This window comes from Amblyomma maculatum, unplaced genomic scaffold, assembly GCF_055883805.1.
Source record: "Amblyomma maculatum isolate TAMU_Amacu unplaced genomic scaffold, ASM5588380v1 scaffold_13, whole genome shotgun sequence".
Taxonomy (NCBI): Eukaryota; Metazoa; Arthropoda; class Arachnida; order Ixodida; family Ixodidae; genus Amblyomma; species Amblyomma maculatum.
The window spans coordinates 8,627,537-8,652,791 of NW_028146738.1; the positions used below are offsets into that span (position 1 = coordinate 8,627,537).

General features: G+C 46.0%; 1 protein-coding gene across 1 annotated transcript in view; it reads right to left on the bottom strand.

The window, feature by feature from the left end:
• Positions 1–361: 361 nt before the first annotated feature.
• Positions 362–25,255, bottom strand: part of LOC146172171 (uncharacterized) — a 33,340-nt gene continuing 8,446 nt past the window's right edge. Inside the window, exons 7-13 of the mRNA XM_084585989.1 lie at positions 24,814–24,898; positions 19,971–20,105; positions 18,899–19,100; positions 11,288–11,451; positions 7,899–7,960; positions 6,369–6,487; positions 362–471 (exon numbers count right to left, since the gene is read on the bottom strand). Coding sequence (XP_084442115.1) covers positions 461–471; positions 6,369–6,487; positions 7,899–7,960; positions 11,288–11,451; positions 18,899–19,100; positions 19,971–20,105; positions 24,814–24,898 — 778 coding nt within the window. The 3' untranslated portion in view covers positions 362–460. The remainder of the gene's footprint in view (positions 472–6,368; positions 6,488–7,898; positions 7,961–11,287; positions 11,452–18,898; positions 19,101–19,970; positions 20,106–24,813; positions 24,899–25,255) is intronic.

Below are 25,255 nucleotides of genomic sequence, written 5' to 3' on the forward strand. Positions count from 1 at the left end.
CACATTATGTCGATCGGTTCCAACAGATGTCAGTTTTGGTTTCGCGACAGTTCGGTTTCGCAGTCGACAGAGTTATTAAGCAACTTTTGGAGCAGCCATGGCGCAGAAGTAGGCAAAAACATCGAATTTGTAGCAGCATGTAGCAGGATTTGATCTGGCCCAGTTTGGCGCGATTGGCGCAGCAGTTTCACCACTGGCTGTACAGCAAACGCAGCTGCCCTTGCCCAACACTGTCAAGTTAAGACCGACGAAATTTTATGATGAAAAATTTTATGATGAAAAGAAAGAAAAAAACTGAAGCAAACGAGAAAACAAAAAACAATTCAGGCTAGCACAGTAGAAAACACAATGGAAAAAATGTGGCATGGTTGCGAGAAGCTCAGAGGCCCGTGAAGGAGTAGTGGCACAAAGAGGTGGTGGCTCTTCTGGGGCTGTAGTCTCCATTGCCGACGTCCTGCATTCAGCGCTTTTCTGTAGTTAAGGGGAGGAGGGAAGAGACCAAAAAGGTTATTTGAGAGTTCACTTCCCATCTCAGTTAAACGCATTTCGTCTGGGAACTTTCACATCTTGCATTACTAAACTGGATGATACCACGCGTGCGATATATCTGTGCGCTACCTTTGTGTGGCAAATGACCAGTCGCCCCTGCCAATGCCCTATGCAACATTTGAAATGAACTGCAGTGGTCTGCAAGCATCAAAATCATCAAAGTACTAGTAAGCAACTGTGCAGGCTTTCCGTGCAACGCCAGTGTGTCTTTTTTTGGACTTCCCGATTTGGGGGGGTCGACTAACATTCGAGTCAACTTACAACCTTGTAAATCTGTAGATAGGTTTAAAATCAATTTTGAGAATTATTCTTCAAAACAGCATCCAGATCTGTCAACCAATGGCCGCTGGCGTCACGACGAGATATCATCGGCATGTCGTCTGCTATTCACGGTGTATTCTGCACTCTTGCATGCACGCGGTGTTTTTTTTTTTCTTCAGCAAAAATATTTTATTCCATATTCTCTTTTTTTCTTGGAGAAGCCTTCACCATAGTAAGTGACCTTAGTGATCTTCGGACTTGTTTTGGGCTTCGTCTAGAGATCGTCGAGGAGACCGAAATTGATGCGCTCAGACTGTATTATTTGAGCATACAATCAGGAGTATATTTTTATGTTATGAGAGTTACCTTGTTTAGCAGCAATCGGCCCCGCTTATAAAAAGGTACATGTCCAAAGTTTCCTTCCGCCTTGTGCGCAACGAAAGGGGGATGGGTTGGCATTGTGCTGCTGATTTCCGAGCTATTACCCGTCGATCGTTTTGTACAAAAACTAACAGGAAACCCTAAACAAGCATATGTTTACGCGAGAGCACACCTTGCGACATCAGAGGAGCAGACAAATCTTTTGTATGAAGCGGTACCTCTGGACTTGCTATTATATCCGCGTGTCAGTCAAACTTAAATATTTTCAGCTGGTAAAGCATTGGTAAAGAATGCGCCGCTTTAGTCCCGTCATCGCAATACCCAACAGGATTTGAATGCAATTTACTGCCCGCAGCGGTGGCGTAGCGGTAGAACATCCGCCTCGCATGCAAGAGGACCGGGGTTTAAATCCCGGTGCCGCGCAATTCTCCACCGGATGAAAGAAAAAAAAATCCGCGTGTTGATGGAATTGCATAAACAGGTTTGGGGAGCGACCTGATGCCGGTGAACACCTCCGGCAACGCACTCCCTCACCAGAACAGGTGTTGGCCACCCTGGTGCAGTAATTGGCCGCAACCTCCTATGATAAGCTCCATAAAACCCCGGCCCTCAGTCACCAGCGGCTGCGGAACAACTGACCACGGCGGTGGTCAGACCTGTGACGCAGCAGGGGGTGCTAAGAAAGCCTGGCTCCGCTGGACTGGCCGCCATTGGAAACAGACCCTGGCAACGTTTAATCCTAGAACCCTAGCTAGTGAAGCTAGCTTAGCAGTGCTGTTAGAGGAACTAGAGGGCATGAAATGGGATGTCATAGGGCTTAGTGAGGTTAGGAGGCCGAATAAGGCATATACTGTACTGAAAGATGGGCATGTACTGTGTTATCGAGGCTTACCAGAGAGGCGACAACTAGGAGTAGGTTTCCTTGTCAATAAGTATATAGCGGGTAATATAGATGAATTCCATAGTATTAATGAGAGGGTTGCAGGCATAGTAATTAGGCTGAATAAGCGGTATAAACTGAAGGTTGTACAGGCCTATGCACCTACATGTAGTTATGGTGACCAGGCAGTTGAAAGCTTCAATGAAGATGTAGAATCGGCAGTGCGAAAAGTAAAGACGCAGTATACTGTACTAATGGGCGATTTCAATACCAAGGTAGGGAAAAAACAGGCAGGAGACAACGCAGTAGGTGACTATGGCATTGGTTCTAGGAATAGCAGGGGGGAGTACCTAGTTGAGTTTGCAGAGCGCAATAACTTACGAATCATGAATACCTTCTTCAGCAAACGGAAGAACCGGAAATGGACATGGAAAAGTCCTAACGGAGAGACTAAAAATTAAATCGACTTCATAATGTGTTCAACCCCCGCCATTATGCAAGATGTAGAGGTAATCGGGAAAGTGCGATGCAGTGACCACAAGATGGTGAGGTCCCGAATTAGCCTAAATCTGAAGAAGGAACGCAACAGATTAGTAAGAAAGAAACCCATCAACGAATTAACGGTGAGGGGGAGGGCAGAAGAGTTCAGGATCTCGCTACAGAATAGGTTTTCAGCTCTAACTGAGGATGGCGACATTACCCTAGAGGCAAGGAACAATAATTTTGAGATATCATTGCTGAGTGCGCGGTAGAAGTAGGCGGTAGGATAGTTAGAGAGGATACCGGTAAGCTGTCTAAGGAGACGAAAGATTTGCTTGAGAAACGCCAGAGTATGAAAGCTTCCAATCCAACGGACCAGATCGAATTGGCCGAGATATCAAAGCTAATCAATAAGCGCAAGGTGGCCGATATTAGGAAGTATAACATGGAGAAAATTGAGCAGGCTGTAAAGAACGGGGGAAGCCTTAAAGCGGTAAAGAAGAAATTGGGCATAGGCAAAAACCAGATGTATGCGATAAGGGACAAGGCGGGCAACGTCATCACTAATATGGAAAAGATAGTCAAAGTAGCCGAGGAGTTCTATACAGATCTCTACAGTAGCCAAAGTAGTCAGGACCGTAATGAGATTGGCGGTAGGGAAAAACAGTCAGACGTTCCACCAGTGACGAAGGACGAGGTCAAGAAAGCACTAGAAACTATGAAAAGGGGGAAATCAGCTGGAGAGGATCAGATAACTACAGATTTGCTGAAGGACGGGGGGGATATCGTGCTTGAAAACCTGGCCACCCTGTATACGCATTGCCTGGTGTCATCGACGGTACCGGAACCATGGAAGAATGCAAACATTATCCTCATTCACAAGAAAGGGGACTCTAAGGACCTTAAAAATTACAGACCAATCATCTTACTGTCTGTTACGTATAAGGTATTTACTAAGGTAATCGCTAATAGAATCAGGACAACCTTAGACTGCAATCAAGCAAAGGATCAAGCAGGGTTTCGGGAAACGGTACTCTACTATCGATCATATCCATACCATCAATCAGATGATATAAAAATGCTCGGAATATAACCAGCCCTTATACATAGCATTCATAGATTACGAAAAAGCATTTGACTCAGTTTAAACCTCGGCGGTGATGCAGGCATTGCGAAATCAGGGGGTAGACGAGCCATACGTGAAAGTGCTGGAAGATATATATAGCGGCTGCACAGCAACCATAGTTCTGCACAAAGAAAGTAACAAAATTCACCTAAAGAAAGGTGTTAGGCAAGGAGACACAATCTCCCCAGTACTATTTACAGCTTGTTTAGAGGAAGTATTCAGAGACTTGGAATGGGAGCACTTAGGGATAAGGGTGGATGGAGAATACCTCAGTAATCTGTGATTTGCTGATGACATTGCCTTGCTAAACAACTCGGGGGATGAACTGCAAATAATGATTGATGACCTAGACAGGAAAAGTAGAAAGGTAAGCTTGAAAATCAATATGCAGAAGACTAAGGTAATGTTCAACAGCCTCGGGAAGGAACAGCAGTTTACATTAGGTAGCGAAATACTGGAAGTAGTAGGCGAATATGTCTACTTAGGACAGGTAGTAACCGCAGATCCGGACCACGAAAAGGAAATAACAAGAAGAATACGATTGGGATGGAGCGCATTTGGCAAGCACTAGCAGATTATGACTAGCAGCTTACCGGTATCGCTCAAGAGGAAAGTATACAACAGTTGCATCTTGCCTGTACTCACCTATGGGGCTGAAACGTGGAGGCTAACCAAGAGAGTTCTACTTAAGTTGAGGACAACCCAGAGGGCTATGGAAAGAAAAATGGTAGGGGTAACATTAAGAGATAGAAAGCGTGCAGAGTGGGTCAGAGAAATAACTCAAGTTACCGACATTCTAATAGAAATTAAGAAGAAGAAATGGACATGGGCAGGACATGTAGTGCGAAGAGAGGATAACCGATGGTCGCTGAGGGTAACAAACTGGATTCCAAGGGAAGGAAAGCGTAGCAGGGGCGGCAGAAAGTTAGGTGGGCGGATGAGATTAAGAAGTTCGCAGGGGTCAAGTGGATGCAGCTAGCACAGAACCGGGTTAAGTGGAGAAATATGGGAGAGGCCTTCGCCCTGCAGTGGGTATAATCAGGCTGATGATGATGATGATGATGATACTGCCCGCACCGAAAAAGGGCCTCCCATCCACCGTCGTCTTCATCTAGCCTTCCCCGCAGCCGCGCGCGACTGCGACAGACTTCCGAGCGTAACCTTGCGTTTTTCTGGTGCTTGTCCAGCACGTTAATTGTGACTGCTTCAGCGTAAATATCCACCATTTGGCATTTAAAGTGGGAGCCCGAAACTCCCGTAGATATTTGGCGATTCGCGAATTACGTCTGCACCCACAGTGTGTTTGTTTACATAGCTTTTGTTATGACTGGATATATGCTGCTCATTTGCACGGCGCAAAATGTGGGCTGAGCTAGCACAACCAAATCTAACCACTTCTTTTTGCACCCGTTGCACCCTTGTTTGATCACAAATTACAACTGCGCTTTAAGAAGCCCCATGGATGCTGCATACTCTACCTGCGCCGGGTACTCAAAGGTGGCGCCGACAGCTGCCGGCTTGCGCTTGTCAGACAGAGTCACATAAACTCTTCCTGCCTAATGTGCACGCGCTTTGTGATGTTAGCTGTCGCCAATTTGGGTTTGGTACTGCCAGACCTGCACTAAACGCCTACAACCGTTAAAGTTGTGAATGTGTGCTTCGTAATCGCCAAAACACTAGACCCGAACCCCGCTACTCCCGGTATTCCTAGTCTCACACGCTGACAGTTCGGCGCCGACTCAAAAATCTGGCTAAGGTCGTGGCTGATAAACACTGTTAAGCTACAGACAAGCGCAGCTGTTCAGGCCGTTAACTAATCGGGTGAAGTTCTAACTCTGCCTCCGATTCAACCAAAACAGATCGGGCGACCATCCGCTGTTCAGTTCTATCGGCGTCGTGGGGCCAAAAACATCACACTATGGTGATAGGCGACCATTGGTTGTGCTGGTGTCGTCGCAGGAGTAATGCATCAATAAGGTAAAGAACATAACAACCTAACCAAGCAGCCCACTGACTGTGACAGTGCCTTATGCTGAAGAAAATATTCCTTACTCCATATCGCCTTTGTGTGGTAACATCTATATCAAGCACTTCTGCATGAGGGATGACCACTGTCAATTGTCCACAACAGAAAACGAGCCATGTCCTTTGATATCGCAGCCTGAATTGCAGACAACGCTCCCCCGCGTATTTTCTTTCGACGCCACATGAGCATTTCAAAATGTCGGTCTCTCTTGGAGGGAGGAGTTTTCAGATTACGATTTCTATCGCATTATTGTAATATGCGCCACATACTAGGCACTAAATATTTGCGATTAGAATCACAGACCTGCATATACTTCACAGAAGTATAAAACTGCAATACCTCGAACGACCCTGTCATCATCCTTTTAAGTCAATAAAATATCAATGGACTCTAAAAGAAGGCAAACTGGAGCAGACAAGTCGGGTGGATAGATAAGAACAGATAAAGATAGATGGAAACAGATAAAGGCAGACAGACAGACATTACTACTGTCTCCAACTACAGTCTGGTTCTGGGGTAAAATTAAGAGGTCGGTTTCAGCGGGACATTCGCATAATGAAATAGATAAGATGAATAAATAGAGAGCACATCTGCAAACCTGCCGTCTATCAACTGGACGGATGTTTACTGCGGAAGTGTAGGGACGGTGGACTGTGGCCACTTACTGCGCGTGGTGGTGGACTCCATGTGGCTGAGCACCAGGGCCGCAATCTCGTTAAAAGTCAATTGCGAGAACCCACCCCGTAGGCGGCGCACAACGTCCACTTGCCTGCGGATCTCATGCCTGCACGCGCACAGAAACACAGCACTGGCATTGAGCAACAGCTGGGAGCAGACAGTGCGCGCTACTTTACACTGCGGTAATTTCCATGCTTGAGAACATCACACAACACCAGTAAACACGACACCGAATATATGCAGTCTCTTGCCAAAATATGAAGTCTTCCTCTACTGCTCCAAGCCTTTAGACAGAGGCAAACTAAAAACAAAACCACATAAGCATGCAAAGCCCACAGGCAAGTTAAAAAAAAAAGCCTACTTCACAAATTCGACATGAAACCATAAGACACATCATCTGTTATCGACCGAATTCTCCCACGTGTGGAGACATTTTAGAGAACATCTGTGGGGGCGATACCTGTATTTCAGTACTCTTTTTTACCTTGTAAAACCATTATCTTGTCTTAAAAGTGGTCTCAATGAAGGAGGTAATCTATTTACACAAGCCAACTTATTTTTTTTTTCTGTGTTCACATAATAAAAACTTCACAGATTGCTAAACAAGCATACAGAAGCCGATTTAGCCGTTGATGAATCAGTGAGCCGAACATTGATACTTTATCACCTTGCAGGAACTATGAAGGCAAAAAACCTCACCATCTCTCTGCGCAATTTTCAATGCTTGTTCACATCTTCTGGATATATTTCCTAATCATGAATGCAATGTGGCTACGGATATAATTGAGTGATTTCATGTGAATACCAGAGCCTTGGAGGAACATGGGGCCGTTCTGCTTTTTCTGTGATCGAAGAGGCAGGAGATCAACAGATGAGAATTGAGCGAGACAGTCAAGAGGGCCAAAACACATGCCGCATCTCCACTTTTTGCCATTTCTGCCTCCTACTTCGCACTGCAAAGTGCTGAGGTTGTTTGTCCGTTTCTTCCCATCCCTTCTGTTCACCGCAATTTTACTCTCGTTTACTTTCTCCACGAACCACGCAGCCTTCTTTCCACGTCCGTAGCCAGCTTTAGTTTTTTACACTATGCGCCGCATGATTTTCATTATGTTGCTAAGGCATAGGTAACGTTGGCTCCTCCTCAGAGCTGGCGAACCTGGTGGTAAAGCCAAATAAAATACACGCAGTGCGATTGTTTTATTTTAAAAAATATGCCTCTAGATTCTAGGTAGCGGGCATGCGATGATGCCCTTTAGTAGGAAGTACATTGCCGCGACCAGACACACTTTACTATAAAGGGGTGACAAACACTTTGCAGTCTATGGAAGACGAATTGGGACTTCAGTTACACTTTCCTACTATATTTGAGATTTTACTATATCTGTGTTCGCTTTAGTGGGATTCTACTGTAATATGCTATGGCAATGACTAATCTGGCTTGATTCAAGTCATTTCAGCCGATAAACCACACCGCCAAGAAGAACTACAGAAGAGAAGAAACCAAAAAAAAAACTCACACTGTATAGTTGGGCTTCTGTTCCTTCACCATGTGTACTATTTTCTCTATCTGCCTCTCCGACTGTAAAAAGAAACGAAACGTGGTAGAAATATTTCAATACAACACACAAGCTTGCTCAAAATGCACAAATAAATGCAATTAGCCCACGCTCGCTTTAACTACACCACCCCGAATGAAAATTTGGATCAACAGCTGCGTGTTTTGAGTGGTCATTTTGTTTGACCGATAGCGCTGCCGAAAGAGCGCAGCTGTTTAAGTACAGAGTGGTGATTAAATGCCCTAATTTCTAGCCTACGCCTGGTCTACAGTCCACTAGCACGGCCGCTCAATGGAGGCGCACTTGGTGCGGGCCGTCGCGTCGCGCCTCAATGGCTGCGGAAGTGCGTATTGGGATAATTTACAGTTTCCGCCGTCATTCTCCGCGAGGGCGCCACCAGTCATGACGAGGCTCCGCCGGCACGAACGAGCAGACGACGCGGAAGGAGCGCGCTGGATGTGTTGGCGCTTGTTTTCGTTTTGACTACTCAGCATAACCGCGTGGTTCTGATAGTTCTGCATGCGTGCCATCGGTGCCTGTGTCAACAGCGTCCTAAGCGCATGTAGCACCATGCCAGGCAACTGCTGTGTGCCGCTGTGCACCACGAATGCAAGGAAAAATCTGAAGATCGGTTACAATGAGTTCCCATGCGATTCACAATGTTGAGCAGCATGGCTGAAAAACATATCTCGGGGGGGCTAGGACGGAAAAGGAAGCCGTTGGGAGCCGGTGAAAAGTCACTGGTGTACTCACTGTACTTCACAGATGAGGACTACAGGAAGAACATAAAACTGAAGATCCCGCTTCCTTCAGCCGTCCCCTCCGTGTTCCCGAACTACCCACATCACAAGTTAAGTTACCCTTGAAAAAATGAAAGCGCGCAGGCCAATAGATATATTTTCGCCCCTTATTATAGCTACACTTCAATTCCTCCTGGAAAACTCCCAGTGTCATCCTAAATCATGTGAGTTTCAAGATAGCTCCACTACGATCACTTTTATGACAGTGATATCAAAATTGTATGCCTTGCACAACATCACATCAGTGAAGCCGTGGAAACACCAAGAAGAGTCGCTTTATTTGTCAGATGACGAGCGACTCTCTTGGTTAGGGTTGGACTTTGCCATATCGAAGACATTCAGGTCCAAGGTGGCACGTCTATGCAAAGGCTAACCAAGCAAACGTACGAAGCAACAATCATGACAACCAGATCAACAGTGGCGCTAATTCCCTACCTTTTTGATCTCATCAAGTATCTTACAACAATGTCTTCTGTGTGTAGTGCATTGCATTTAATCGAATCTTATTCTCAGCTTCCGATACGCCCTGAAGCATGCCCTCAACAGCGGGTTAGTAGTATCGCTTTTTAGCAGCCTAAGGCAATTGAATGGCGGGAACAACAGAGTTGACGCAAATGCTACTGCTTTCACCTCTGAAAAAATACTGAAGGTACTACTAGCGAAAAAAGAATATCGACTGCGATTATACACATTTTGCCATGCTTGGGCAGGTTGGCATCTTGCAAGCATCAAAGTCTGCAGATGCACCTATCAACATTTAGGCAACTGTAAAACTTGGCATTCGTGATTATAAAAGTCGTACCTTGCCCACTGCCATCACGTCTGCTGCGAGACAGTTTCCGAGTCAGCTTACATTCATTCATTCATGTGTGGTGTGAACCAGCAGCTGACATAGGGTTAGCACCGATTGCTTTCTTGGCTGGTTACCTTGCACGTCCATGTGAAGAGAAGGTATACATATTTTTACAGAATCTCATGAAACATTTTTATTTATTCTGTTTTCAGTGCCTTCCCTTGTCTTCATTATTTATATATTACGAAAGTTTAAATATCTTTGAGTGCTTACTTTAGAGTGTCAACAATTTTATTTTAATAGTCCCCATCCTTTTATTAATTTTGTGCCTTGATTCCTGCAAACCCCTGGACTTATCAAAGTTCTTGATGGTGGACGCCTAAGGTATCTGAAAATCACCATGCACCTTTGTTACAAGGTGATGAAGTGCCCGGAGGTCAGTAGAAGCAGCAAGCTGTGCAACATGTTGGTTTCATCCCTTTTTCCCAATTTCGTGCCATTTCCGGAGTTGATTTGCGAGAGAGAGGACCGCAGTCACACTAAGGACCTAACCAAACCAATGCGACCACTGCTCACCAACAGGACAGGCAACATAATTCTGACAGTGAAAACAATCACGCTTGCACATAAACTTTCGAAGAAAGTTCTTCGCTTGTCAAATAAGCCTGCGTGTCTTTTGTGCATCACGCGACTTCATAATCAAACGAAAAAAAAAACTGCCTTAGCCTGCGGGCGTGTCGTTGCTTCTGTCTTTTGTTGTTTCTTTTGCAACAGTTTGCAACAGTTTGTGCAAGCTATCGTGTTTAGGTGGTGGTACCCACTTGAATACTATTTCCAGTGAAAACGGAGGAACAGGCTGAACAATAATATTGAACGCTACATCCTGAATTCTAAGTTTCCAGAAAAGTGCACGCTGAATAAATGGCCCCAAACCTTGTCCCAATTACAAGATTGTAATATGTAATACGTTATTACAGTGGCTGAAACGCAACTAAATGGGTGCCCACTCAGCGAAGCGCACGACTGCCTCGATTCTCGTTGTAAACGGAAGTCCACGAATGACTTGGAAAATCCCAGTGATGATGACATGCTGCTATCCCCCTTATAAATAGCAAACTTGCACGTAGCATCACATAATGTGTGAAACGCCGCTCATAAATCCTAATCTGAGCAAGCGCCGACCGCGCAGACGCTGAAACGAAAGTACAGCCACGGCCGCTGCGCGCCGCTCTCCGCCAGGACAACCCGGACTCGTCACGAAGCGGTGGCGCCGCCGCGGTGGCGATGAGAACTAGGCGCAATACGGCTCTTCCGGGCGACGCGACGGGCCGCACCCAAGTGCACCTCCATTGAGCGGCCGTGCCAATAGGGCTCGCTTTTCGCAACATTACTAAAGCACTAGCTCTAGGATTCATCACCGCTAAAAAGACTGACTGTATGACTGCCTCCCTGAAGTTGAAAGGAAATATTCATGGCTATGACAGATCTGATCACGCAGCAGCACTAATAGACCGGTTTCACTGGCCCCTGCACACACCATAAGAGCAAAATGCTACTGCTGCAAGTAATAAATCATAGCCTGGTCTTTATTTGCCACTCTAGCGTGCTGTGCGCTGGAGCCAATGGGCAGAGCGTATATTTTAGAGCGAGCTTACAGAACTTATTTCTAAAAACGTAACTGATGTATAGACAAAACAAGCACTACCAAAAAAGACAGTTGATCCACACAAGCCAAACAAAACAGGCTAAATGCTCACCCTGCTCTTAGTCGGAGAGGGTGGACAGCTGGAATACAAGGCTTCCTTCTCCAACGTCCAGTGTAGGTCCCAGAAATCAGAAACCCGCCGCCCCTCTGTTGCAATACAAAGCACGCGTAACGGGCAGCTTAGGAGACCCGAAGCATACATTCCAAACATGGCATCTGCAGCATTGTTACAGGTAATACCAGCCATAGAATCACACATGCGAGACCACACATGTAAGAGGTCTCCTCCTTAAACGCAAACCCAAAAACCTACAGCGAGAGAGACCCAAGAAACAAGTTTTTGTTTGTAGCACAAAGGATAAACAATTTGCATCCAGTACCGCGTGGGATAGCTTACTGTCTGCCTGCAGTACCTTGTGGTTGCTAAAGTTCTATGCGACAGCATGATATCAAGCAAGCTTATATCCCTGTCACAACTACTAAATTTAACGTCGCTCGAACTGAATGCACACTCTGGTACCCCACATGCTACAGAAACAAGCATTGTAGAGCCATCAAAGTTGAAAAGTCCATTTAGTTTTGCTACAACCACGAGAATTTTTGTGTGGGACTATTTGCAGTGCAAGATGTCATGGAAAGCTATTACAGTGCAGTCAACGTTAACGATACAAGTTACAACGATACATCGCTTATAATGAATAAATTCTCCGGATTTACCAGTTTTCTCATTGACCTAATGTAAACTGATCCAGATATAACGATTATCGCCGGTACACTGGATACAATAGCTTTATCGCCACCCGGTAGATGTTTATCACTAAAATTTCTCTATGTTTAATGAAAGATAAAATGCTAAGACGGCGATGTGAAAACTTGACATACGCAGCAAAAACAAACTGTCGTAGAGAAATCCGCGAGCGGCATTGCATGCGGTTAGGAAGTGAGTACTACCATCATCATTACTGAGTGCGCTGTAGAAGTAGGCGGTAGGATAGTTCGAGAGGATACCGGTAAGCTGTCTAAGCAGACGAAAGATCTGATTAAGAAACGCTAGAGTATGAAAGCGTCCAATCCAACAGACCAGATCGAATTGGCCGAGATATCAAAGCTAATCAATAAGCGCAAGGTGGCCGATATAAGGAAGTATAACATGGAGAAAATTGAGCGTGCTGTAAAGAACGGGGGAAGCCTTAAAGTGGTAAAGAAGAAATTGGGCATAGGCAAAAACCAGATGTATGCGATAAGGGACAAGGCGGGCAACGTCATCACTAATATGGAAAAGATAGTCAAAGTAGCCGAGGAGTTCTATACAGATCTCTACAGTAGCCAAAGTAGTCAGGACCGTAATGAGATTGGCGGTAGGGAAAAACAGTCAGACGTTCCACCAGTGACGAAGGACGAGGTCAAGAAAGCACTAGAAACTATGAAAAGGGGGAAATCAGCTGGAGAGGATCAGATAACTACAGATTTGCTGAAGGGACGGGGGGGATATCGTGCTAGAAAAACTGGCCACCCTGTATACGCAGTGCCTGGTGCAATCGACGGTACCGGAACCATGGAAGAATGCAAACACTATCCTCATTCACAAGGAAGGGGACTCTAAGGACCTTAAAAATTACAGACCAATCAGCTTACTGTCTGTTACGTATGAGGTATTTACTAAGGTAATTGCTAATAGAATCAGGACAACATTAGACAGCAATCAAGCAAAGGATCAAGCAGGGTTTCGGAAACGGTACTCTACTATCGATCATATCCATATCATCAATCAGGTGATAGAAAAATGCTCGGAATATAACCAGCCCTTATACATTGCATTCATTGATTACGAAAACGCATTTGACTCAGTTGAAACCTCGGCGGTGATGCAGGCATTGCGAAATAAGGGGGTAGACGAGCCGAACGTGAAAGTGCTGAAAGATATAGTGGCTGCACAGCAACCATAGTTCTGTATAAAGAAAGTAACAAAATTCCCATAAAGAAAGGTGTTAGGCAAGGAGACGCAATCTCCCCAGTACTATTCACAGCTTGGTTAGAGGAAGTATTCAGAGACTTGGAATGGGAGCAGTTAGGGATAAGGGTAGATGGAGAATACCTCAGTAATCTGCGATATGCAGATGACATTGCCTTGCTAAGCAACTCGGGGGATGTACTGCAAATAATGATTGATGACCTAGACAGGAAAAGTAGAAAGGTAGGCTTGAAAATCAACATGCAGAAGACTAAGGTAATGTTCAACAGCCTCGGGAAGGAACAGCAGTTTACATTAGGTAGCGAAATACTGGAAGTAGTAGGCGAATATGTCTACTTAGGACAGGTAGTAACCGCAGATCCGGACCATGAAAAGGAAATAACAAGAAGAATAAGATTGGGGTGGAGTGCATTTGGCAAGCACTCGCAGATTATGACTAGCAGCTTACCGGTATCGCTCAAGAGGAAAGTATACAACAGTTGCATCTTACCTGTACTCACCTATGGGGCTGAAACGTGGAGGCTAACCAAGAGAGTTCTACTTAAGTTGAGGACAACCCAGAGGGGTATGGAACGAAAAATGGTAGGGGTAACATTAAAAGATAGAAAGTGTCCAGAGTGGGTCAGAGAAATAACTGAAGTTACCGACATTCTAGTAGAAATTAAGAAGAAGAAATGGACATCTGCGGGACATGTAGTGCGGAGAGAGAATAACCGATGGTCGATGAGGGTAACAAAGTGTGGATGCAGCTAGCACAGAACCGGGTTAAGTGGAGAAAAATGGGAGAGGCCTTCGCCCTGCAGTGGGTATAATCAGGCTGATGATTATGATGATGATGATGGTGGTGGTGGTGGTGGTGGTGGTGATGCCTCCGCTAGATGGTGCGCCCACCCGCTTACACGTAGGCTCCTTTATCTATAAAGGAGCCTTAGGTACTTATGGTTTCGGGCGCCATCTAGAAGCGGCAAATAAAAGCATCCACAATCGCGCTATTGCCTTCTCAAAATCACTTCTTTTCCTTTTTTTGTCTCCACTCTTAACTTTTTCTACAGCTCTTCTAATAATTTTTGTAACTGCATCTAGACCGACTTTATTTTGCAGGTGATTATTCATTTACCAGCAATCTGAACGTTTGCAGCTTAGGCGCAGTTTAATGACCGTGCGTTTCGCTAGTATTCGTAAACACCCGAATTTTGAATAATCAGAGCCTCTGTTTCTTTTTATACACGGCTCACGGAACAAAAGGGCGAACTGGCTCTCAAGAGGGCAAAAGATCCACTGTTCACGTTTATTAAACTACGACACAATCGTTATTTGGTAAGAGCAATTGAAAAGACAGCCGAAGGCGAGGCTATAGTGTTGTAGCGAGAGAGCAGCTGCGACTCTTATGAGGAAGGGCGGAAAAGCAGTTGTTTTGTCGCACCACTAACACAGCCGCGGAAGATGCACCCAGCCACCCAGCTGCAATGGAACGGTTTGGGAGGCTGATTGGACGCGGATCAATGAACGAGAAAGAGAGAGCCGGCTTTCTCCAATAGAACCACTGCTCTCTCCTTAGCGACCCAGATTTAAGTCAGACAGCGAGCCATTCAAATGAGGCGGGTAAATTCAGTGAGCTCAGCCGTACGCAGTTGCTCACTAAAGTGAGCCGCTTTGCCCATCTGTGTTTGCAAGCCTTCTTGTTGCTCACAATGCCCTTGAAATGGTATAAGTTAAACGTAACATAAATGTAATTAACTGTTTTGCCTTTTTTGATAACTAAATATTGGACTCACTTCAACATGACTTTTAGAGATTTGAGTCTGTATCTGATGAGAAACTATGCGGATGAATCGTCGAGCGGAAGTGTTCCATCTAAATGACAATACTCTAGAGTCCGACCGGTCCGACTACTGGCGTACGAAGTGACTGGCATTGCGGAAGCTGGATCGAAAATCCAAGCAACCGTAAATTCAACTAAAACATCAGTGCAGGAGTGCGAATGACACTATAGAAGCAGAATGAAGGAAATTTCGGAGCAGTGAGACAATAGTAGCAACCATGCGAGGTGCGACATCCTCCTGCCGAACAGCATGTAATGAAATCGAGCCAAGGTTATGAGATGTGAAGAACATGCGAGTTAGTACGAAGTCGGCCACGTCGCGCGAGTGTGTCTGGGTTATGCGTTTTCTAAAGAGTTACGAATTTACTCTAGGTGCCCAGAATAGTTGTCTTTAGTAAGCCAAGTGTCTCTAGTAATCACGTCTCTTGTATGAGATGTTACCATGGCAAACATAAGAAAACCAACCAAAGCATTTTTAAGTATGTCTCATAACCGAGTGTCTCTTGTAATCATGTCTCTTGTAACAAGATTTTACTGTAGCAGGAAGAGAGCAAAATCCTGACGGTACAAATCCGGTAAATATGAGTTCATAAAATTTGCCAACCGGCTGGCACTGTTTACAATGGCTTATATAAATCTGTGAGCTGCGACCGCAAACCTAAAGGTTTCTATATCACCAAGACATACGTATAGCTATTGTTTTATATACATGCAGATAATGTTGGCATCAAGGCAACATGTTGCATACCATCACTCTGGGAGTCATTAAGCCTAGCCATTTCAATATATAGTCATTCCATAACAACTGATCCAGACTGCACATTGTGGTCTTTTCTGTCACCATGACAAATGCTATCCCACGTTCATTTAAAATGTTTTCCAAGCCGTGGTGGTTGCCATTTTAAGTTTACAAGCGGTATCAAAACATAGTTGCACAAAACAGTTTTAAAAATAATATTTTTTTAACCATAACTGTAAACTTCTTTTATTAAAAAAATTTCATCTTTATTTAGACATAGAGTGTTTACTTCCGGGTAGAACAAACTTTTGCGACTTTTTCGCCCTCACCTCGTTCCTAAAAATTTTTTTCCTCCCAATTTCTGAAAATACTATGCCTACGGAACTATTATAAATTCAGAGGCCAGTGTCATAGAGGACGTGTAAAAAGCATTCAGGGTATATCCAGATCCTCTGCCACGCTACCATTTTATATTTTGTATAAATAACCTTAGCAAACTTTTTTGTTGCTGAAGCTGGCAGTGCCCAAACCTAGTGCACCAATTTATTTAATTAGAGGAGTGCTGGTTCTGCTCAAATTTGAAGCCGACAGCAAGTGTGCTGCAATGAAAAGCTAGCACGGAGCAACGCCATGGTTGACTGCAAGGACACAAGTTTCAAAATTATTTTCCTAAACAGAACTTTTCTGATTTAAACTTTCAGAAATAAACGTCCTCGAATTGTACTATGCAGACTTACCATCTCACATTTTTACTACAACGCCCTCAACAACTTGACCAAATAACTGAAATTACTGCAAGAATATATAAAAGTTGAAACTGCATTCTTTTCTGCACCTTATAATGTATCAACAAAAATAAGAAAAACGTTCTATTCATTACACATGAAAGCACAATGTGCTCTACTTGAGAGAAAAATGATTCATCTCATAATTGTGCTTAGTATGTTATTTTTACAAATTATTTGCATGGTTGCATTCGGCTACTGCTTGCAAAGTTAACAGACGTAAAAATATTTTTTCGCCAAAAAGAAACTGGAATAATCGGTCACAGTAACACAATAGGCCTTGAATTTTAAAGAAGAAATTGAAAATGGCAAAGCCAAAAGTGTGGATCAGCTAGCATGGAATGATCCTTAGTTAAACTGCATGCCACGTTCCTGGCAAGGAACTAGGTAACCGTAAACCAAATGCCCCTAAAAGATGTGCAAAGATGCTAGGTACGTTCTAATATATGTTACTGTGCGCAAATATCTAAATTTCCAAACACAAATGAAATACGAATACGGAAGAAAACATTCAGTGAAAAATAAAAAAAAAGCAAATATTGTCACTTTTTTTTTAAATCGCTCATGTACACTTTACTACAATATCCAGGAATAATTTTACACAGGATTTGGCATACCGGCTCATTTTACAACATGGACTTGCAGAAAAAGAGTGGAGCTGTCATATCTCTGCCATATACGTAAATCCTCGTTAATTCTGTCCTCAAGTTAGAAGGAAAAAAAAACGTTGTTTACAGTAGGGAACTGCTTGCATCCCAGTAATTGCACTTGAAGTGCTTCAGCTTGTGCACACTGTCGGGAACACTCAGAGGCTTCCGCTACCCACATTGCAGTGCATCACAATAGTAGTGGTCTCCTCTCCCCAAAAGGACACGGTTATCTTATGGGGGTGCTTCCTCGAAAAAAAATAAAAGAAGCAACTAACAAGAACCGTTTTTGCATTGCGGTAAATTACACCGTATTTACTCGCGTGCGAGCCTCTTGCATAATGAACCCACCCCCCCTTTAGCCACTGAGAACTTTAAAAAAAAGCAAGCGTTCGTTAGCGTGCCCGTTTTTTGCTGTCACCGTCTCATTCCACCGAACATTACTTGGCAGTTCACTAAGATGCTGCACAGCGATAACATCATGGTGTGTTTATCTTTTCACACCAGCTCTATCAGGAAAGAGGAAGCAAAGAGGTGGGGGGAGGCAACTTGGCAGGGCAGAATGCCAGTGCTCGTCCGGTTGTACAGGCCTCGTTTTCACTTCATCGTGTGGCGTCTGAAGCTGGCAACCTCCACTGCCAAACAACCATTGGAATGCGTGATAAGGCAAAAGACTTTTTAAGCGAACGGAGCCTAAAGCCAGGGTAATTAGTGCTACTGACCGCGTGCTTCTGTTAATGACTTATGGGTGGAAGAATGAAAGACTTACAAAAAAAAATGTTTTTCCTGCGTAGTGACTTGGTTTTTCATTTAAAATCCTGTGGTGCCCATCCGATGCCATAACCATTCATGGGCGTCCGGCTGGGACCGCACAAACAAATACTTATCCGTGCTTCTGAATTAACATGGGTCAAATTAACGAGTATTTAGTTGCAAGCTTCGGAACTTGCGCGGAAGAAAAGAGCAGGCAGATGCAGCCGCTGACCCCAACCCCTACACTCCGGTGCCGCCAGCTGGCGCACCAGTCATGGTGCTATTTCGAATTGAGCTTTCAATGTAGTTGTAATTATCAAATGTTTCACCCCTATATTACTAAGAAACAGCAAAAGAAGCCGCCGCGTTTCTCCGCATAAACTCTTGTTTCCACGGGAATGGGTGCCTCGTATGTTGGCTCTTTGAAGTTGCGCCTAGGCACTGCAGGAAAGCAACTGGAAAGGGTGATCGCCGCTGACCAGTTTTCCAACGTTGTGAGCGCTCATTTGCATATGTCTGGTTGATCACAAAACTTATTGCCACGTGCCTAGCACTGCGCGGCTACCACGCTTAGGGATAACAACAACAAAGCGGCTGTTGGCTCGAGAGGCGATATGGGTTGGACTGTGATATCAATGCTGGAAGCCGACCTGATTCTCGGGTTCTCGCCTATGTGTACTTTCACGGCTCCTTGGGGCTTGAGTAATGGCATATCATACATAACCACAGTTTGTCGAAATGTCGAACATAGCAACCAGGGAATCGTGTATTTTAATTGCTACATTCGTATTCGAAAATTTCAGCACCCGCAAAACCCTCAAATTTACACCCTATGGGCAAGCCGATTTTCACAACCTTCCCAAGGTAGCTACGTTTATTCGAAGCTACTAGACTGAAGCCTGAATGCCACGTCACAACACTGTCACAATAGAGAATGGAGCCCACCTGGCCTCCCGACGTTGTTTTCCGAGCGTGGCTTCAGGTTGGGCCAGACGGACACAACGTCCTTCTTCAAATCTTCGGGTTCAGCACGAACTGGAGGAGATTTCCCACGCAGCAGCGGCGATGGGCCTGACGGTCGACCGGGTGGCAGCTGGCAATGGCCTTCCCCCCCATCTCCAGAGTCTTCTGCTTCCTTAATACTTTGCTGTCCGCGGGAAAAATGGTGGTTTTGGGGTGGTGTCATTAACATTTTTTCGTTAACAAAACGTGCTAGGTACAGGAGCGTTTAGTATCAAATTGTAGAGGGGAAATTATTCTTCACAATGGGTTATTAGTGACAATCATTATACTTATTGAATAAGTGATTAAAAAAACTATCCGCGAAAATAGTAGTAAAAGCAAACACACAAAAAGATCAGTTTCTCGATACAAATAAAACGAAGATATTTCAAATTATATGTTTTTTTACAACAGGGACCAATGCAAAATTGCAGCCAATACTAGCTTTGTGTGTACAGCATTTGCTGTGTTGGGAAAGAAAACAGTAGTCGATTTCAACCCCTGGCTGTCCTCTAGCGGAAACCACGACTCCTTGCTCTACTGGCGGCAAGTAATACAACCCAAAAGACGTCACTCTGCAGATAACAGTTCTGACCTTCAGAAAATTGATCTCTTCTGATCAGTGCTCAACAAAAGCGGGCATTTTCGAGGAGCGAACGCAAAACTTGTCGAGGTCTGGCTGTCGATGTTCCGGGTAGGTTTGACGTAGTATCGTCTGAACAGCTGAATTCGTCTTCTCCGTCATCACTGCTGCTGTTAACGTCGTGTGCTCCTGCTGCGTGCAAACGGGCGTTTCCGTGAAAGGCGTCAGCTTCCGCGGAAACACCCGTATCCATTCAGCAGGAGGGCACGACGTCGACGACATGATGTAAACAAGGAGCGTCGATCACCTGACTCCGGAGACCATCTGAACGTGCGCGACTCGATGGAAACACTGAGAGTTCCTCTACTTCCCATAGGAGGACGCCACTTGTCAAGGAGCGCTTCGAAAACGGGAAAATTCGAATCGTGTAACCATTGATAGCGGGATATTGATGGGAATAGGCGCGGACAGCGAAGTGTTAATCATAGCGACAGCTCCCCTAGGCATCTCGTCTTCATCCTCTCCTTCCTCTTCATCCATGAAGTGGTTATTCACCTTCTGGTCCGCCTGTCAAAAATGAACCAGCTCCTACGGCACGTAGCTCGGCATAAAATTTTACCCTTCAGTCCTTTTGATGTTTTGGATTTTATTTCCAGCTCTGCAAACGAGAACGGCAGTTCATTTTCGGTTCGCTTAAGAGACGACGTCACATAGACAACTGCAAGTGAGCATATCAGTATCCCCTACATCCTGGTTATTAAACAGCGGCAACATACCAACGCACACAAAAAGAGCACTGTTCTCAGTACTTCTTGACAGAGTGGTAGGTAGAGCTTGAAAACAAAGGGGCCAGACACAACCTTTTGTCCGGCTAAGCGGCCTATACTGTATTTAAACAATTGTAAGGCGACACTTTTTTAAAGTTCGTAAATTCGAAGCTGGGGAGTCGACTTACAATCGAAACCAAAGAGTGGCACAGTTAGCCAAAGCAAGTGCAACATTCAGTTACTGTGCGTGCTTATCCGGTTTTCGGGAAGAATATTTCTTTAATTTTTACTGCACACCACAAACTGCAGCTGCGGGAGTGTCGATAGTTTGCGGAAGAGCCACTGTTAGAATCGCGGTGAAGCTCCCTTTTTGCACGTCAGTCACGTCTGGTCACGTGACACGGCGGCACTTCCATGGAGTGTTGATGGTTGATGGAGCAGCAGACATGGATCATTCGTTGAGTTCGCGGTCATTCCATGTTCACACGTTTGACTTTACGACTGGCTAGATGCTTAGTTACGAGCTCTTCAGTCCAAAAAGCATTCGGCACTTGTTCAGCACAGCGCTCAAGGAGGCAGCTATCATTTATGCAGAGGCAACAACTGCGCTGTGGGCCTCAAGTTCAAAGCTTCGAAACTGGTTATGTGGGAGTGACGGTGGTAGCGAGACAAAATTTTTAAGTGATCTACAGACCAAGCTTGCCACGTATATCGCCGAAATACGTAATTTGAAGTGGAGACCAACTAGATTCTACGTAGCAGCCATAGTGAGGAAATGATAAACCTAAGTTACAACTGATAACCGAACAGCACTCGTAGATGCTTGGCCAAAAAATTACAACCACTTTCGAAAGCTGCACAAGTGCGAAGCTAGCGCAGAGAAATCTAGAACAATATGTTCACCGTGTTTTTAATGCAGAGCGGAGAACAAATGGGGGTGCCAATGACATAGAAAGAGTTAAGGCGCATATAAAATCACTAAAAACTTCAAAAAATAAAATTTCAAGAAATATATTTGAAATCTATTAAGAACTTTTCAATTGCATACCAAAAAATTATCCGTAACAACAGCCTCAAATAAACTCTAAACAGTATTGGCGACCGCGAGTAGCAAACAACTGGCTGACATCTAGACGAAAATTGTATCTACATTTATGAACCACTTTCTCACACCTTCCCTCTGTCCCTAATTTGACTACAATGAAGACATTATGCAAGCATAAACACGACATCCTGCGGAGATAAAAAAATTAGGCTGAAGAAAATTTGTGCGGTAAGATCTAGAACCAGAATAAGCGAATATTTTCCACCTTGTCTCCCAATACTAGTGTCCTTTAAAATGATATGATGTTCATGATAATACCGTGATATTGCTACACCAATTTTAAAAGATGCGGTGCAAGAGAAAAATCATAGCTGTCTCAAAAAGTAGAATTATTGCCAGCCTTTTGTTCACTGTCTCGCCACACGGTACAGTATAGCGGTAACTTACTCCTGCCTCAAGACGCACAAGGTTTTCGGCATTGACGTGTGAGTGTTCTCACGGGACTGGGGCTCTGACCACGTCGGCGATAGGGAAGAACGAAACACCTAGGCACAGCCAGTGGGCCAAGCTGTTTACTGGGAGTGCCCAATTTTTGTCCTCAGTCATAGCAGCATTCGTGCGCTCCGGCGTCGTCTCTCCGGATGCAGATGCCGTCTGCCGAGATGGGAGGTAAGAGGGAACAAGGAGCCGTCTGATGTGCTACGCCAGTCCTCTCAGTCCCCCCCTCTCCGCCACAGCTCCGGGGGAAGTAGGCCATCAGGGGAAACATGAGGCGTCCCCGTGAAAGAGAGAGAGATAAGGTGGGGGTTTGCCGCGCCATGCGGGCGAGGGAATGTTGAATTCTCGCACCATTCCTCTCTTAATTGTTATCTCCACCTGGGCGCTGTTTCTCCCCCTTTGGAGACGTACGGCAGTGGTCCTTCAACAGGTCCATCCCGCCGTACGGGAGTCGGCACTCGGGTTGGTAAGCTCTGTCTCTGGCGCCGCGTCCAAATCGAGGATGGCAGCCATTACATCGCCGCTGCAGTCACGGGGATGAAGAGGGGGCAAAGTCCACTGGCATACCATACTGTCACGTGCCGCTGGTACGTCCGCAGTGCGCTGGTCTCCCCCTGCCGCGCCGACACCCCGCAGGTTGTAAATAAGGGCAGCACGCTTCCTCCCTCAATGCACCAGGCATCTTGAAAAGCTCCGTGTAGAGGAACCACGCCGGTTTCTTATCTACACGGGCCGCATTCTTCCGGGTTCTCCTCCAGCCAAGGTTGAACTGGCGTTCTGGAGTCCGGGTATTCGTTCGAACTCGAATGCGAGCAGCTCCAAGAATCTTTGTATTCTGGCGCAGCCACGAGGCGCACTGTTTAAACATCGCCTTTCCCACTCTCGTCACCTGAACACAAACGGCATGGCCCTTACCTGCGCCCGCGATGCCTTTGGCGTAAATAAGGCCAATCGGCAGGCTCGGTCATTCTGGATGCGCTCGGCACAAGCTTCGCGTAAAGGAGCGGGTGCCAAAATCTGAATACAAAGCCGCTCTAGGAAGTGCGCTCAGATCGGTGCGACCGTTAGAGGTTGCCGAGATTGTTGCGTGGCTGCAAGCTGAAAATCCCAAGGTCAGGCGGAATCAGTGGACCCATGCCAACAGCATCTTACACTTAAAGTGACTGTTCAAGTGGAAACTGCACGCGCTGAATGGAGCGTCAGCTAGCAAACCCCAGAGAAGTCTCTGCGGGCATCGCTGCAACTCCCGAAGCCAGCGCACTCGCTGCGACAGCCGGAAAATGGCGCACACGTGCAATCACGCAAACCGCGGCTCTGTAGCAGCCACAGCCAGCGAAATCACTGAAGGATTGTCAAATGCTGTGCATGTGAGACCCCGCACACAGCTACACTGTGGGCATGATTACAACACCCTCAGTAAGCGCGATCGATGAAAGAAAGCGGAATGCTTCGAGCGTGAGATCACGCAGAGAACAGCACCGGTGCCGTCAGCTGCTTGTGCAACTTGAGCTCGCGACAGACAAGCACCAGACCCTCGAGTTCGTGCGCGAGCGGATATAAGGAAAAACAGTCCTTTCCGCGAGGTTGCAGTGCTGAAGGTAGGCGAAGTAGCCGAATATCAACCGGAAGGGCACGGGAGGTCTTACTTAAAGTTACCCGGCAGGTGTCGATTTTCAAGCCGGCGACGTTCCTTCACGCGAAGCCTGTGCTGAGCATGTTCATATGAACCGTGCGCGCCCACTGGCCTTATTTATCACACCGGCACTCCGGGCGCACGTACGGGCCACACCGTTTGAGTTCGGACGGCGATGGCGATGTTTAGACGGCGCGCCCCGTGGCTGCGCCAGCGTACAAACGTTCTTGGAGCAGCTTGCATTCGAGCTCGAACAAATAATTCACGAACGGGAGGGCTGAGGAGATGCCAGTGCACAATGACCTCTCCCTCTGCCGTCTGGGATTTGGAGCATGCCCGTTAAACCCTGGCTGGAGAAGAACTCAGCCCGTGTAGATACGCAGGCCGGCGTGATTCCTGTACACGGAGCTCTGCAAGGCGCCTGGTGGATGGAGGGAACGGAGCCTGCTGCCCTAATTTGGCGTGACCGTGTGCGAGCAGCGCACTGTGGGCATACCGACGGCCCGACAGATGGTGGGTCAGGGTACTTTGCCCCTTGTCTTCCGCCGTAACAGCGGCGGCGGAGATTTCAGCAGAACTAGTCGAATGTGCGGTCTGCACGCAGAGCCAGCCCAACGGGAGGGTGGTTGTCCTCGCTTTTGCCGCGGTGCCAGAGACAGAGCTTACCAACCCGAGTCCCGACTCCTGTCCTGCGACATGGATCTGCTGAGGGATCAGCCGTGCAGCTTCAAAGGGGAAAACAGCGCCCAGGTAGAGGTCACCATTAAGAGAGGAAGGGTGTGGGAATTCAACACTCCCCTCGCCTGCACCAGAGCGGGGAACACCCTCTCTCTATTTCCCAGGGACCCCTCATCTTTTCCCTTCTGGCCTCCTTCCCCCAGGGCTGTGGTGGAGAGGGCGGGAATGAGAGAACTGGCGTAGCGTGCCAGGCGGCGCCTTCTTCCCCTTCCCCTCTCATCTCGGCGGACAGCGTCTGCGCCAGAGACAACGCCGTATCGCCGGAGCGCACGGATGCTGCTGTCACCGACGATGGAAACTGGGCACTCCCAATAAATGGCTTGGCCCACTGGCTGTGCCTCGGCGTGCCGTTCTTCACGACAACGACTGTGGTCTGAGCTAGCGGCCTGGCTCTCGGCTCTGAGAGGAGTGTCCGAGCCATGTCAGAACCCTCACACTCTATGACCTCAGATAGCAAGCTACATTTTAAACGTAAGCACCACTTCCAGCAAATGACCTAGTTAAAGGACGCCTGGCAGAACAGATGACACACAGATTGCCTACTCCCAAGATGACAAAAAGATTAGAATGAAAGAGAGAAGAAACAAGACTGACCTCATTCTGTTGTGATGGTGACTGTGTTACTAGTGGCTTGTTTTTTAGCTCTTTAAGCTGGAGATGAAGCTTCTTCAACTCGCGGCTGCAAAGGAAAAAACAATATCCATCAATGACGCCCTGGAAGCCAAGTCAAATTCCTTGCCGTGTCCCACCGGTGGTTAATGAGCATTTTCAAACAACCGGAAGCTGCTTATGTTGCCGCAGTGACAGATATCACTTTCATGCTAAATAAATACTGGCAAAGTACCAAACGAAACATTTTAGCATATGTTTACTAACCAAACTGTTCAGCACATATTTACATTTCTTTAGCAGTTCACTTTTCAAACCCACTTACGTACCCACTCCTCGACCCATCCTTCGATTAGTTATCCAGGCTATCAACATACTTGGCCAATATTTAATAATTTATGGCCAAATAAATGTATTCTAATGTTAC